We start from the raw sequence: 17,010 nt of genomic DNA, 5'->3' as shown, positions 1-17,010 counted from the left end.
TATTATATAAATTTCGTGAAAATTTTATATTATATAATGTATAAATTAAGTCCCAGAACAGTGTAATAACCTGAGTGTACATCAGTTAAGCCAGTCATGAAAAGATTGATGGAAAATTATTTACAAATCTGACAGAAAATTATTTACAAATCTCATTTCTGACCAAAATAACCAACTGTATTGCTGATATTGACAAATGTACACCAATACAACCATTTCTTCACATTCTTATTGATTCTTGTTATGACAGAATTAATTTGAATGAAAGAAAATTGAAAGTGCTGTCAAAATTCAATCAAACCTTTTATTCTTTGGGTCAAAAACTGCCTAGCTAGACCAACTTTATTGTCAGTCTCTGGAAAAGTTGCCCACCAATATTATTATATTTCAGTCTCTAGCTTGTCAATGAACATCACTGTAGTTATTGTAAGAGTGGTGTTCAATTTAAGGCCAAATATGAGACTCCAGATTAGTGTTGAGCACCATCCAAGAACTCTTTCTTATTAGGTTTGATGGTCATCTGTCCATAGGTTCTTGAACTATCAAACATTTATTGACCTCACTCTTGCTTTTTACTTGGACTTGAGAGTAAACTTGCAGGCTTAAAATTTAATCATCTTTTTACTTAAGAACTGAAAATACGATAAACAAGAGCCACCAACGGGCGGGGGCAACACTCTACTTTTTACTTTTTCTAAAACCAAACAAAGAAATGTTTGAACAAATCTTAATGTTTCCTTTTTAAAAATTTAATCAGTCACATTAGTTTTGTCAAAGTATGAATCCTTTCCAAATATCTGCGCATGTGTATTACAGAAGAAAAAAGAAAGAAAAAGAAAATGTGTGTATATATATATATATATATATATATATATATATATATATATATATATATACACACACATTATATGTACGGAATATTTATATATGGTCATTTTATGCACAAATCAGTGAAAATTCAGTAATTTAACCTTCAAGGCAAAGGTCATAAAAGAGCCAAGGTCAATTTGTGTTTCATAAACATGAAGGTCTTGTCCTTAAGAATGTTCTGTTATAATATAAAGTCAATTCATTCAATAATAGCAAAGTTACAGCCAGTTACAGCCAAAAAAATGAAAATTTCAATAATTTGACCATCAAAGTCAAGGTCATTTATGAGTGAAGGTCAAAGTCTGTCTAGTTATTTTAAAGGGCTATCCTTGAAGATTTTTATGTTCAAGTTTGAAGAATAACAAAGTTACAGCCAATAATAGCAAGAACAAGCAAAATTTGGACTTTTGACCTTGAAGGTCAAGGTCATTTATGGAAGAAGGTCAATGTTAGTGTGGTTTACTGAAAGGTCTTGTCTCAAGGGTTGTTGTGGCCAAGTATGAAGACAATACACCAAGAACTTAAAAAGTTATGATCCAGGTGCAAGTTTGCGGACGGCAACGTCGCCAGGACTATAGCATACCTCTACTTTTTTTTAAAATGCATTCTATGACCTACTTTAGTTTAGCTTGTGAGGAAAGCTTGAAGCTTATTTGAACTTACCAGTACTGGTGTCTTATGGTAACATGGTGGAGACCCCAGTAAGGCTCAAACTCAAGATCCCAGGAGTTGAGTGGCATACTCCTTAACCACTAGGCTATCTCTCCCCCATCCACCTTAAGTATTACTTTTGTAAGTATTTACAATTGGTGACACTGTATTATGCATAATGAACATGAATACCTCATATACAAGAATTTATTTCATAAGGTAAAACCATGAGGAAACCAATAGTATCAAATGTGGACAAGTTAGTTGTTTTCAGACAATAGTTCAATAACCATGCTAACTAAAGATGTACCAGTGCATAAAGGTCTCAAAAATTGTTAAATTTTAAGTTCTCACCTTATTAATGGACAAAATGTGGACCGAATAGACTTGACATATCAAAATTACAGCAGTGACCTATGTTCATGATAATAAGTTCACAGACCAAGTCTTTATAGGTTAAATCATGATAGTCTTAATTCATTTTACCAATTCTAAAATATAGATATCATATTATGTCTTTACTTTAAAATGGTGTATTAAATCTGTAAAATTTTAGTATTTAAATATTAAACAACAAATAACTAATAAACTCCCACAACCATATATTTTCAGTGTAGACATATATCAGCTGTTTTCCCTCAAAGAGAACTGTTTTCTATTATTATTTCTATAAATCAACTGTACTTATGGACTATCTATCAATCAATAATAAGGTGGTTCCTGTATGCAGGGTTAACTTTAATTATGCATAGACTTGTGCTCATTCATTATTTTTATCACCTGTCTATGCTATAAGGAAAATAAAGTCAATAACTTTTAAATGAAAATAAAGTCCAGGTCAAACCATATATAACAAACACTTGAATACATATGCATCAATTTTAATGACATTACAGTACAAAACTGCTTGTGAACTAATTAATTCAGCATATAAAATCGCATCAAAACAACAAGTTTTGTCTCTTTTATCATCATCAACTGTAATATTCATTGATTCATGAATACAGTAGCCACCAAAATGCCCAAACTAATGAGATATTTGTGTGTAATGAATGAAGCTTAACAGCTTCAGCTTGCCCAATACAAACCAAGATTTTATTATAAAACTTTCAAAAGATTTACTCTTAAAAGTGAAACCAATTAATAAACTATGCCACAATTATTTATAATATCTGTATAGATATCTTTACAAAAGTGAATAAAAGTCTAAATGCAAATAAAATTATCAATTCTCTTTTGGTATTTTACTATTTTTTTTTTTACATTTATTTAAGACATTTTGTTTCTTTATGTAATATAAGCATTACATATTTCTTTATATTACATATGTGTTATATAACATGGTTGAGACTTCAATTTTTCTATATATTTCATAAGGAAAACACCATACAAAAATTGGTGTAATTAATTTAAACGAGAGCTGTCATTAGGAAAGCATGCTCGACTATCTCAGTACTTAATAGTAAAACAAGAGCCTTGATAATGCTGTATTTTCTTAGTTCAAAAAGGGCCAAAATTCTGTCAAAATCCATATTAAAGTTATGGTCAGTGACCTCCTATTATGCTTTAAAACAAATGTGTGAAAGTGTGTCAAGTTTCAATCCATTCCCTTCAGAGATTTATGAGATAGCAATTTGCATGCAAAAACCTTCACCCAAAGTGTGACGTCAACACCTTGGTATGTACAAAAACCTTCAAGTGTGACGTCAACACCTTGGTATGTACAAAAACCTTCAAGTGTGACGTCAACACCTTGGTATGTACAAAAACCTTCAAGTGTGACGTCAACACCTTGGTATGTACAAAAACCTTCAAGTGTGACGTCAACACCTTGGTATGTACAAAAACCTTCAAGTGTGACGTCAACACCTTAGTATGTACAAAAGCTCTCCGTATGCTTCAAATAGTTATGAATTAATTTCAATGCATTTAGTAATGAGATACAAGGAATCTCACATTAGTTGTCATATAAAATTTTATCAAACTCATCAAGAGGTTCACTTTTAACAATTTCATGAACTCATTTAATAAAATTATATATATTTTGGCAACTCATGTTGAGATCCTATATACAAGTTTCAACAGCATGTCAACAACACTTTGATAAACATTTGTTGTATTTAACATTTTTCTCCCAACATGTTCAAGTAACTTAAAAAAGCAAATGAATTAAATCAGATCAAGATTTAAAAACCCTTGGCAAAAAAAAGAGAAATTAAGCAACTACAATGATATATATGGTGGTTAAATTTCACATGCCCAAGAAATATACATAGCATAATTTGGATCAATGTATATCTATGACTGAATCATGATTGTAAAACCAACAAATATTGCTCAACAAAAAAATGTTACCAAACAATATGCTGCAGATTAAACAAAGGGAGATAACTATAAAATGGCACCAGTAAAAGTTATGCTGCCATTTATAGTTTGTTTATCTATTTCACAATCTGCAAATTGAATTTAAATTAGGGATGGCAACGAGTAACCGGTTAACCGAGTACTCGATCGAACGTTCGAATATCGGTTAACAAAATTGATATTCGATTACTCGGAAAAAATATATAATTTATATGTTTTTACAATTTAGAATAATAGGTGTGTCCAATTTTCGGAGATATGCATTATCTTCATTAAATACCTGTTAAATGTAATCAAAACATCCTTGCAGAGGTGCGAAAATGATAGGCGATCAACGGTTTGACACGCGCACATGTGTCGCTTATGTCATACAGCTCTTATGATATTCAGTAACAGTTTGTAGCGGAGTAACTATTTTGAAAACAACAAAGGGCCGATTGCTATTATGAATGCAACACTAAGGGGAACTAGTATTTAGACCCTTTTTAAACTTTTGTTGCCGCCGATCAGTCTATATTATTTCAAGACGAAAAAAGATATATGAACTGTCATACTCGTTTTAAACTTGCTATTGCATTAATTAAAACGTTGTAAAATATGATGTTGTTAAATTAATTTTAATTAATTTGTCTCCCTCCCGTGCAGTCCTATTTATAGCTACGAATTCTATTAATTTAAATAGAAAACGAAAGTAGCATCCGGACGGTGTTGATACTGTGAGATCATTGGAAATCATCCGAGTAACCGAGTACTCGATCGGAAAAATGACCGAGTACTCGAGTATTGATTTTTGTATTCGTTGCCATCCCTAATTTAAATTCAGAAAAGAAAATAATTCTGCACTTCTAGACTTGTCAAAGCTGTTATATACTATCTTGAAGTTTGAAGTCAATCCATTTTACAGTTTTTAAGGATTGTGGACCTCTGGTCCTTTCCACCAAAAGAGTGGGGCCAAATCTGATTTTTGTGGTATAATTTATAAAAATTTTGTACAGTACCAAAAGATGAGGCTACAAAGCCAATATCTGAAATTTGCTCTGCATGCAACCAAATCTAAGCTCTAGGATATGTAATTTCAAAGAAGACAGTTTAAATATGTTTTCTTATATAAGTATATGTAAACTAAGTGATTATGAGAGTCTTTTCTTAAGATTATTTAAAGTTTTAATTTTTAAGTCTATTTCTAGCTCCTGTGTCCTACTTACACATTAGACTTGAACCATTTATATAACTTATGTAGAGGATCACCAGGGGAATATTCCTGTGAAGTTTAATCAAAATCTACCACATGACTTTGGAGGAGATATTGTTAAAATAAGTTGTAAATAACTATACAGCTGAAGCATGACATATGATGGATATCAGTCTATCACAAACCTCACCTCCCATTCATTTGTGGTCAGGTGAGCTAACAAGAGCATGTCATGTGGTGCCAATGTTGGTCTGTTAAGTACAGAAATCAGTGTAACCTAACAATATAAACATGGCTGTAAAATTAGTGTAACCTAACAATATAAACATGGCTGCAGAAATCAGTGTAACCTAACAAAATAAACATGGCTGCAGAAATCAGTGGCTGCAGAAATCAGTGTAACATATAACATAAACATAGCTGAAAAATCAGTGTAACCTAATAAAATAATCATGGCTGCAAAAATCAGTGTAACATCACAATATTAACATGGCTGCAGAAATCAGTGTAATCTAATGATATAATCATGGCTGCAAAAATCAGTGTAACCTTTCATTATAATCATGGCTGCAAAAATTACTGTGACCTAGCAATGTAATTAAGACTGAAAAATTTAGTGTCACCTAACAATATAAACATGGCTGCGAAAAATCAGTGTAACATCACAATATAAACATGGCTGCAGAAATCAGTATAATCTAATGACATAATCATGCCTGCAAAATCAGTGTTACCTAACAATATAATCATGACTGCAGAAATCAGTGTATCCTAGCAATGTAACTCTTAGGCTGAAAAAGAAAGTGTCACCTAACAATAAAATATTGGCTGCAAAAACTCATTGTAAAGATGGCTGCAGAAATCAAAGTAACTTAAAAATATATGCCTGTAGGAATAGTTTACATTATAAAAGTATAACTGCAGAGATCAGCTACATTATGAATATTAGCTGCAGAATTTGATGAAATAAAAAATACTCAAAACATGGCTGCAGAAATCAGTATTATCTAACAGTATGAGAACATGGCTGCAGAAATCAGCTTAGCCTAATAATATGAACACATATAAACAGTGTTTAAATGTGACTAAAGAAATCTGTATAACCTTAACAAGAAGTTGATAAATAATAGGGGGGCTATGTAACCTGTCAAGAATTTTTATAACGATTAATATAGACCATGGCTTATGCCTTCAACTGAGAAAAAAAAGATTTTAAATTCAGTGTCACTGTGACCTTGAACTTTGACCAAATGTCCTCAAAATCAACAGGCCATGTCCCTACAAAGTGACATAAAGCACAGCTTATAGTTTCTTCTCAAGTTAAAAAGTGGGGGCATAAAAAATCCTTTTGTAATGTTCATGGAAAATTTGAAACAGTCCCTGTAAATCAGTGTTTGGACAATTATTATCAATAATTATAATTCAATGTTATTGTTCTTTTTCAGGCAGTATTTCTCATAAATTTCTTCCAATGTGCTTCACTATCCTACAGTTTATGGATTTTATGTAAAAATTTGTATGAAAACAAGCATTTGATAGTATTGCGGGCAATACAGTAGTCCCCTACCGGTCCCTCAAAAAGTTCTTTAATTGTCATACACTCCTGTGTATTGCCATTTATAATGAATTTGAGGATGAAGTCTGTATTTGAAAATATCGACCACAAAACATAATAAAATAAGTTTGTCTATATCACAGTAATGTGTTAAGTTTCCATGCTTAGTAAGGAAATTATGTTTATACAACCTTGTCATATTATTACGATGTGTGATTTTAAAGTAAATCCTATAAGGAATGAAGAAGTTGGAGTGAAAATACCAGTATCTCAAAAAAAATCTAAGTTCAAGGGGGACATAATTCTGGAAATAGTCTTGCTAGAGTATTTAACCTTCTCAAAAATGTCGAGTGATAATAAGAAACATATATATGAAGTTTGAAGTAGATACATTAGGAAATAAAGAAGTTATTTAAAAAAGACAACATTTTTTCCCCTAAAAAATCTAAGTTCAAGGGAGGTAATACTGATATTTTTTGTGCTAGAGTTATAAACCTTGTCACATATGATGTGGTTGATGACCAAAAACTTATATTTAAAGTTTGAAGTAAACACCTTAAGAAATAAAGAACATATAGTGAAAAATCTGAAAAATTTAAATCAGAAATCTTGAAATTCAGGCTATTTGTTGCCATAGCAACCAGAATTTTCAACATAAGAAAAAAAGAAAAAGATGTGCATAACCTCCAGACTGCCATCTACCCATATTTCAAGTTTCATAAAAATATTTTCAGGTAATGTGTTAAGTTTCCATGCTTAGTAAGGAAATTATGTTTATACAACCTTGTCATATTATTACGATGTGTGATTTTAAAGTAAATCCTATAAGGAATGAAGAAGTTGGAGTGAAAATACCAGTATCTCAAAAAAAATCTAAGTTCAAGGGGGACATAATTCTGGAAATAGTCTTGCTAGAGTATTTAACCTTCTCAAAAATGTCGAGTGATAATAAGAAACATATATATGAAGTTTGAAGTAGATACATTAGGAAATAAAGAAGTTATTTAAAAAAGACAACATTTTTTCCCCTAAAAAATCTAAGTTCAAGGGAGGTAATACTGATATTTTTTGTGCTAGAGTTATAAACCTTGTCACATATGATGTGGTTGATGACCAAAAACTTATATTTAAAGTTTGAAGTAAACACCTTAAGAAATAAAGAACATATAGTGAAAAATCTGAAAAATTTAAATCAGAAATCTTGAAATTCAGGCTATTTGTTGCCATAGCAACCAGAATTTTCAACATAAGAAAAAAAGAAAAAGATGTGCATAACCTCCAGACTGCCATCTACCCATATTTCAAGTTTCATAAAAATATTTTCAGTACTTTTTGAGTTATCACTGGATCCAGTTTATGTGTTAAATTTGCCATATTTTCAGACTATTTGTTGCCATAGCAACCAGAATTTTCAACATAGGAAGAAAAAAAAAAGACGTGCATAATCTCCATACTGCCATCTATCCATATATCAAGTTTCATAAAAATATTTTCAGTACTTTTTGCGTTATCGCGGGATCCAGTTTTGTGGACGGACGGACTGACGGACTGACAGACAGACGGACAGACGGACGGACAGACGGACAGACGGACGGAGGGTAAACCTAAAGTCCCCTCCGGTTAAACCGGTAGGGGACTAATAAACAAATTATTTAGGTACAATAACTTAATACATTATAATGTTCTATAGAAAAATATTTCTACCTGCTATAAAACATACACACTAATCACAATGATCATTTCTATTCATTAAAATATCAGCAAATTCCATAATAAACCTTTAAACCCTACAATATAACATGAATCATGAACCTTTAACCTATAACCTGCTGGAGATGACAGCATTTGTCACCAGTATAGAGCCAGGCCAGTCTACACATCCATACAGTCTGACCAGGCTCTATATACCAGTAGCTTGCCATCTTGATATCACTAACATTAACAGTTACAATATGGAAGACAGACAGGTTCATTTACGAATTTTAGCAGGTAAAGAGTTAATAATTCATAATAAGAATGAGAAGGAAATAAGGAGAAAAAGTAAATGGGAGAATAACAATAGTATTAGTGAAAATGCACAAAAATTATCTAAACAAGAATTTGTAACAGAGTTACCAACGTCCCCCGCCTCGGGAAGTTTTATATGAAGCATAAAATTGTGCTATTTCAAAAGATTGAGGTATGGATCTCAGGACATTCAGTCCAAAATTATGATCAATGCTAGATCTGCAAATGTAACAATAAATTTGTTAAAAAAATAAAATGAAACACGGAATTTAAAAATCTATCATGTTAAGCTTTGACCTCTAAGTGTGACCTTGACCTTGGAGGTAGGGGAGCAGGTGTTGTGCATGACATAACGTCTTATTATTGAGACTATTTGTGCCAAGTATTTTCAAAATCCCTTGAACTATGAAGAAGTTATAGATTGGACACAAAATATACCCTATAACAGACTATGTTAATCTTTGACCTCTAAGTGTGACCTTGACCTTGGAGGTAGGGACACAGATTACGCATGACATATCATCTAATCATTGTGACTATTTGTGCCAAGTATTTTCAAAATCCCTTAATCTATTAAGAAGTAATGGACGGGACACAAAATATACCAAATAACAGACTCTGTGACCTTGACCTTGGATGTAGGGGTGCTTGACATATCGTCTTATTATTGTGACTATTTGTGCCAAGATATTTCAAAATCCCTTGAACTATGAAGAGGTTCTAGATTCAACACAAAATATACTCACAGACTATGTTAATTTTTGACCTCTAAGTGTGACCTTGACCTTGGAGGTAGGGATGCAGGTCTTGCGCACGACACATCCTCTTATTATAGTGACTATTTGTGTGAAGTATTTTCAAAATCCTTTGATCTATGAAAAAGTTATGGACCGGACACAAAATATACCCTGTAACACTATGTTAATATTTGACCTCCAAGTGAGACCTTGACCTTGGAGGTAGGTGACCGGTTTTTGCGCATGACACATCGTCTGATTATAACAAACATTTGTGCCAAGTAATTTAAAATTCCTTTGATAAATGACAAAGTTATGGACCGGACACGAAATATACCCTGTAACAGACTATGTTAATATTTGACCTCCAAGTGTGACCTTGTCTTTGACAACTGGTTTTTGCGCATGACACATCGTCTGATTATTGTGAACAATTATGGCAAGTATTTACAAAATCCCTTCATAGATAAGAAAGTTATGGACTGGACACGACATAATACCCTCAAATAGACAATGTTAACCTTGAATGAGCAAGTACGACCTTGACCCTGAAGGTACGGGTCTGGTTGTTGCGCATGACACATCGTCTTATTATAACAAACATTTGTGCCAAGAAATTTCAAATTCCTTTGATAAATGACAAAGTTATGGACCGGACACAAAATATACCCTGTAACAGACTATGTTAATATTTGACCTCCAAGTGTGACCTTGACCTTGAAGGTAGGTGACTGGTTTTTGCTCATGACACATCGTCTGATTATTGTGAACAATTATGGCAAGTATTTACAAAATCCCTTCATAGATAAGAAAGTTATGGACCGGACACGACACATACCCTCAAATAGGCAATGTTGACCTTGAATGAGCAAGTGCGACCTTGACCCTGAAGGTAGGGGTCTGGTTGTTGTGCATGACACATCGTCTTATTATAATATACATTTGTGCCAAGTTATTTCAAATTCCTTTCATAAATGACAAAGTTATGGACCGGACACGAAACTGTGACGGACGGACGGACGTTCTTACATTTGTATTCTTGTTGGGTATTTTACTGTGTAAAAAAAGTACCCAACAATCAAAGAAAATACCAAACAATACATACGGAGTGAGTAGGATTGGTAGTTGTTGGGTATTCAGTACCCAACATATACCCTCTCATGCGCTTGGACAGACGGACGGACGGAGCCTATTTCTATAATCCCCTTTTTTCTTCGAAAAGGCGTCTATAATCCCCTTTTTTCTTCGAAAAAGGCGGGGGACAATAATCATACATTGTTTTAAATGTTAAAAATATAGTACATAACAAGAATCCAAGAAAATCATTCTAACACATGAACTTGGTTTGGAGATTATTTTCACAAGTACACAAGTATTGATTACTTGAAAGTTTGTTAAAATTTTAACATCTATGTATAATTGTAACTGTAGCAAAATGCTTTCTGTTCACATCACGTTTTTCTATAAAAACTTTTCACAAATATACACACTATTTCTAGTCTTAGAATTCTCCTATATCATTTAATATTTTGTCAGTCAGCATTTACCATTAATGCTATTATGCAAAAGAATCCATCAAATGACCTTCACCTGGTCTCATCTTAACTAATAAATGGTAACACAAATTGACAGTGTCATCTTTCATGTTGAACATGCAATTTTCTCTTCTCAAACACTTATGTTTCATAATAATTTTCACTCTGGATGTGAAACAATGATCAGGAGTAATTACTGAAGCATGTGAAGTTAGATCCTTCATCAAAGTGGTTATATTGTCAATAGTCAACGATCCTTTTATGGCTGTCAGGTGATCTTGACCTTGACCTTGATATTGACCGAGATCTGAAATTGAAATTGGAGAGTTACCTTAAACCAATTATTCTAAGCGTCCTAAAGAACTATTAAATTCTTATCTTACACATCAATAAAAAACAGCACTTACAAAGGAAGCGATGATTTTTACTTAAAGGTCATGACACAAATTCATATGCAATTTAAAGACATTCAGGTACAAAAATCATATAACATTATCCAAATCTGAGAGTCATTGCTTACATATTAAAATTTCATAAAGTACAAGCTTTTCCGCTATAAAAGGTTTTCCACATATAAAATATCATATATTATCCATTGCTTGAACGAGAGTGCCATTGTCACAAAATATGCCAATCATAAAAGCTGGTGATGTTAAGTTAGAAGGAAATCAAGTTTGGCTATTTCTAATGCTGGAAAGTGAATTAAATGTTTTAAATGAATCAAGTGCTGAATCATGTGTACATAATTATCGAATCATGTGTACATAATTATCTAAGTCCAAACACAATGGAAAATGTACATGTTCCTGCAGTACATACTATACAGGGTTCTGAATTTTGCACATGGCACAGATATGCTGTGGACATTTTTTCCCCAAAACACTAGGGTGCAACATCAAGTAATACTGAAAATCTCCATGCATGTAGAAGTTATGCTGCGGACAAAATTTATGGCAATTCATCTCTAGTGACTTTGACTATACACATACGGACTTGAATTATATGTGTAATGCTCAGCCTAATGATCATGAACGTAATTATGTGTTAGAATTCCTCACTTCAGGTTGACTAAATAGTCAACACACTCACTTTTTAATTACTATCTAACCTTTGACCTCTATGTGTTACCTTGACCTTTGACCTAAGGTCCTGGTACATGCAACTAGAAATGTGTCCATAGGACACGGGTGCACCCACCGCGCCACTGTTCTGTCAATCTTATGACTCTAGGTGAAATATTTTTTGAAAACTAAAAAATCTTTTACTAAGTAAAGGGCAAGAACTTTACAAATACTGAATAAATCCACAAGCAAACCCCAAGGTGCATAAGTACACATGCTGACCAACATTCTTGTAAACTTTCAGGCCTACAAGTGAAATACTTTTTGAGCTATGCATGAACAAGTTGAAAATTGCAAATTTATACTACTGTAAGTCAAGTGCAATAACTCTAACAAAACTGAAAAAAATCCACATGCAAAGTCCCAGGTTCATAGCTTCACAGTGATGTGAATCATTATTCCTATAATTTAGTGATGTAGATCATTATTTCTGTAAAGTTGGTTGATTCTAACTCAAGCACTCAAGGAACAACTAACGACATAATGAAACGGTTTTTACTAAGTCAAGGGAAATATCTCTACAAATACTGGATAAATCCACAAGCGAAACCCCAAGTGCAAAACTAAATATGCTGGGCAACCTTCCCATAAGGTTTAATGACTCTATGTCAAATCCTTTTTGAGTTACATGCGACAAAAGTTGAAAATTGCAAACATTTTCTAAGTCAAGGGCAATAACTCTAAAAATACTAAGTAAATCCAAAGGAAAATACCCAGGTGCACAACTACACATGCTGATCAATATTCCTGTAAAGTTTCATGACTCTATGTCAAACTCTTTTTGAGTTACATGCGACACAAGTTGAAAATTGCAAAATTTTACTAAGTCAAGGGCAATAACTCTAAAAATGCTAAAAAATATCCAGACGAAAATACCCAGGTGCACAACTACACATGCTGATCAACATTCCTGTAAAGTTTCATGACTCTAGGTCAAAAAATTGTTTTTGTTACATGCGACACAAGTTGAAAATTGCAAAATTTTACTAAGTCAAGGGCAATAACTCTAAAAATACTAAAAATATCCTGACGAAAATACCCAGGTGCACAACTACACATGCTGATCAACATTCCTGTAAAGTTTCATGACTCTAGGTCAAATACTTTTTGACTTAAATGCGACACAAGTTGAAAATTGCAAAATTTTACTAAGTCAAGGGCAATAACTCTAAAAATACTAAAAATATCCAGACGAAAATACCCAGGTGCACAACAACACATGCTGATCAACATTCCTGTAAAGTTTCATGACTCTAGGTCAAATACTTTTTGAGTTACGTGCGACACAAAAGAGAACGGACGGACGGAAGGACGGACGGACAAGGGTAAATCTAAATGCCCGCCACTAAAGCGGGGGCACAATATGTCTCATGATGGTCAACCTTTGTATCAATGGGTATTTCAATTATTAGGATTTGAAGATTTAGAGCTTAATTACATAATGAAACAACCTAACAATTTAATTAAGGGTAAATATCTAAGCGTATAGGCTTAAACTTAGTTTATGCAACATAAAAGACCCTTGGGGTTTTTCAATGGTCCCCGGGCATGTTTATATAATTTGCATAGATATGCTTCATCCCAAAATTTTTATTAAATCACAAGAATTTAAAACTGTTTTTTTAAACTTAATTGACCTCGGGGCCCAATTTTTAAAACCAGATTTAAATTTTAAAAAGGGAAACCCAAAAAAGCAAAATGTTCATCCCAAATCTTATACTTAAGTTTTCAGAAGGGATTTTTTTAATTATTTTTCCCAAAAAAAAGGGGCCCACAGACAGGCTTTTGGGGCCCCGGGGGGTTTATGAATTTTAAAGTTGTAAATTACTGGCAAATTTTTAAAACCTAATACCATTTTCATGTACGAAAATTAAGTGACCCACAAGTTTGACACCAGGCACTTGATTCAAATGACTTTTTGAGAAAAAAATTTAATATAAAATACATGAACAATTTTCGACCATTTTTTTCATTTTAATGTCTATTTTTATCCAGGGGCCCTTTATTTGGACCTTGTTTTACAAAATTAGAGGGCCACTAAGGATCATTCCTATTAAGTTTGGTCAAAATCTACCATGTTGTTTAACATTTTTTGTTGTTTAGAGAAACAACAACATTCAGTTATGAAAGCTAAAAAATTCACATTATGTGTATTAAAAAAAACTGATTTTATTTTATAAAGTTATCATCAATACCTCCGTTATTTACATTTTCTTTTAAGTGCTCTTTTCATTGATTTATGTTATTTCTTTACTTTGTAACCTTAATACAAAAGTTTGCTCGACATTAAAAATACCCAACTTAAAATTAGTTTATAAAAGTTGTATAAGTTTTAAAAAAAATGAACCAGGGTTTTACATTATAAGAATGATTTTCACACTATGCAAATTAGTTGCATCACATTTAAACATTACTGTGCACTCTATCTATCAATTTATCATAATTTATGACAAGATCAAAATCCTGAGTCAGTTTTTTGTCCACAGTTTAGCCAATGACTGCACTGTTTCCACACTTGACTGGCATAACGCAATGATATATCAAAATCACTGACACACGGACACATTGCATATATAAGTTTAATGGATGTTTATTTCTATAAACCTCCTTAGCCGCGGGCGAAACTCCCAGACGATTTTGTGATGGTATCGCAAAGTAGCCAACCATGCAGAGTTTAAACACGAAAGTGTTTATATCAAAAGTATGGTCACCATTTTTTAAGGTTATATGACTACCTGAGATAAACCTGTACCTTGTCCTTTAATAAAATACACACTTCAGTAACTTCCCACATCCTCTCTTTGTTATATTGTATGACAAAATACGGTAGGATCTATCATTTATTACAACTTGTTTAAATTTCCATATGAACAGAAAATAATTATATCGACACATAAGGAAATGTGAAAAAAGTAAACTATGACAGAGAAAGGGCAATACCTGCTGTAGTAACAGCTTTAAAATGTTCCGCTTTTTGTGTTTGTTTGTTTTTTTGGCAATTTAAAAAAATGCACTTACATATTCAGAATATACAGGCCAATTTAAAAAAAAAGCAGCTTTTAATATTCATTGATGACATAAGAATAATGTGTAGTTAAAATGGTGAATTTTGATAACACCCTTCTCTTCTCACAAATGTCCCATAAATCATCAATTACATCATGTTTAAAAAGTAGATACATGTACAACAATTTTTGCAAAGCCCCTATTGCTATAATTTTGCACTATATGTATTACTAAATTGCGATCAAATCTATTTTGTATTTATTGAATATTGATTATACGGCCTAAATAATGCAAAGGCTCAGAGCAATCATGTTTTAACTTTCACAACAGTTTTTTAAACTTCATTATCACTATAACATTTAACTTTTCCTTTTCATTTTTTTTTTGCCTTTTTGGTTACCTTAGCAACAAATATGCTTTTGAAAATCTAAATGATACCAGAATTATTCAAAGAGAGTCGTATTATTTCTTCCTGCTTTTCCCTGTACTCTGACCAGTCAATATACTTATGGCTGCTAAATTTACATCTCGAGTGGTTCACACATCAGACGTTTAATCTAAGGATTGCTGGCCCCATGAGTTCAAATCCCATCAGGGGCAAGCCTTTGTTTCCTTGAGCAAGAAACTGAACACTCAGTGCTTAGTACTGGTTGGTTCCAGGAACGGATCCAAGAGTGTTTCAATAATCTTAAACCAAAATAATTAGTATAAACTATAAAATTTTAACATCTTTTTTTCAAAGTCCAAATATCAATAAACACATAACCTGCTGAATTTGTATAATGGAATTGTCCGGCAATGAATTTGAAACATTCCATTTTAAATTTAATATTTCAATATCAAAATACAACACTTCAGTTACCTATAGTAGAGCCTGGTCAGACTGTACCAATCAATACCAAATAGGCTGCCCTAACTCTTACCTATAGTAGAGCCTGGTCAGACTGTACCAATCAATACCCAGTAGGCTGCCCTAACTCTATACTGGTAGCAATTAAACACTAGCCACTCTCAGTTCCAGCAGTTTAAAAAAGGAATTTAATTAGACAAAATGAGGTTTTACAAAGACGATGGGCAGCCAAGAAAGAGAAAAAAAAAAACATAACCCCCTTCTAATTAAAAAAAATGTTTTTTTAGAAAAATGCTAAATAATAGTGAACTTTTTATGGTGACAGCTTTCTTTTTAATTTTTTTTGTAAAAAAATTCTTTACTTTTTTCGTTTATACAATATCATTTAATGTACTGAAAAGCAGGACAAAAAAATAAATTTAAAAAAGTATAAAAATGAGAAAGTAAAAAAGCAAAATTCCCTTTCCAGTGGAATCTTTTTAACCCTTTTTTCACAAAAAACTGAAATTCCCTCAAAAGTTTAATTCTTTTCCCCTTTGGCCAACAGTATTAAAACATTTTGCTTTTGCTTATAGCTCTCTTTAAGATGTTAGATTAACATTCATATAAAGTGTAGTTAAGGAATTACAGGAGTTCTGTACCAGGACTTCAAACTGTAAGTCTGTTATTATAACAGCTAACAAAATATCAAATGATAGCAAACACAGTGTATATATCAGTCAGTTTGTGTTGACCACAATGTATATATCGGTCAGTTTGTGTTGACCACAATGTATATATCGGTCAGTTTGTGTTGACCACAATGTATATATCGGTCAGTTTGTGTTGACCACAATGTATATATCGGTCAGTTTGTACTGACCACAATGTATATATCGGTCAGTTTGCTGTTGACCACAGTGTATATATTAGTCAGTTTGTGTTGACCACAATGTATATATCAGTCAGTTTGTACTGACCACAATGTATATATCAGTCAGTTTGCTGTTGACCACAGTGTATATATTAGTCAGTTTGTGTTGACCACAGTGTATATATCAGTCAGTTTGCTGTTGACCACAATGTATATATCGGTCAGTTTGTACTGACCACAGTGTATATATCAGTCAGTTTGCTGTTGAC

The 17,010-nt window shown here is 32.6% G+C and overlaps 1 protein-coding gene and 1 long non-coding RNA gene across 3 annotated transcripts in view; both read right to left on the bottom strand.

Annotated features, from left to right (window-relative positions):
- Window positions 1-2,386: 2,386 nt before the first annotated feature.
- On the bottom strand, window positions 2,387-7,361 carry LOC132715710 (uncharacterized). Its single transcript, XR_009623718.1, has 2 exons — window positions 3,391-7,361; window positions 2,387-3,195 (listed from the first exon to the last, which is right to left on the bottom strand). It is a non-coding gene; the product is annotated as an uncharacterized LOC132715710 (long non-coding RNA).
- Window positions 7,362-10,777: 3,416 nt separating this feature from the next.
- The window catches only part of LOC132715709 (CLK4-associating serine/arginine rich protein-like), a 58,924-nt gene continuing 52,691 nt past the window's right edge, over window positions 10,778-17,010 (bottom strand). For both annotated transcript variants that reach the window (XM_060698771.1, XM_060698772.1), the window contains exon 19: window positions 10,778-11,218. In XM_060698771.1, coding sequence (XP_060554754.1) covers window positions 11,152-11,218 — 67 coding nt within the window. In that variant the 3' untranslated portion in view covers window positions 10,778-11,151. The remainder of the gene's footprint in view (window positions 11,219-17,010) is intronic.

Source organism: Ruditapes philippinarum, unplaced genomic scaffold, assembly GCF_026571515.1.
Source record: "Ruditapes philippinarum isolate M1 unplaced genomic scaffold, ASM2657151v2 ctg456_1_1_1_1, whole genome shotgun sequence".
Lineage (NCBI taxonomy): Eukaryota > Metazoa > Mollusca > Bivalvia > Venerida > Veneridae > Ruditapes > Ruditapes philippinarum.
This window is presented reverse-complemented; position numbering and strand designations above follow the sequence as displayed.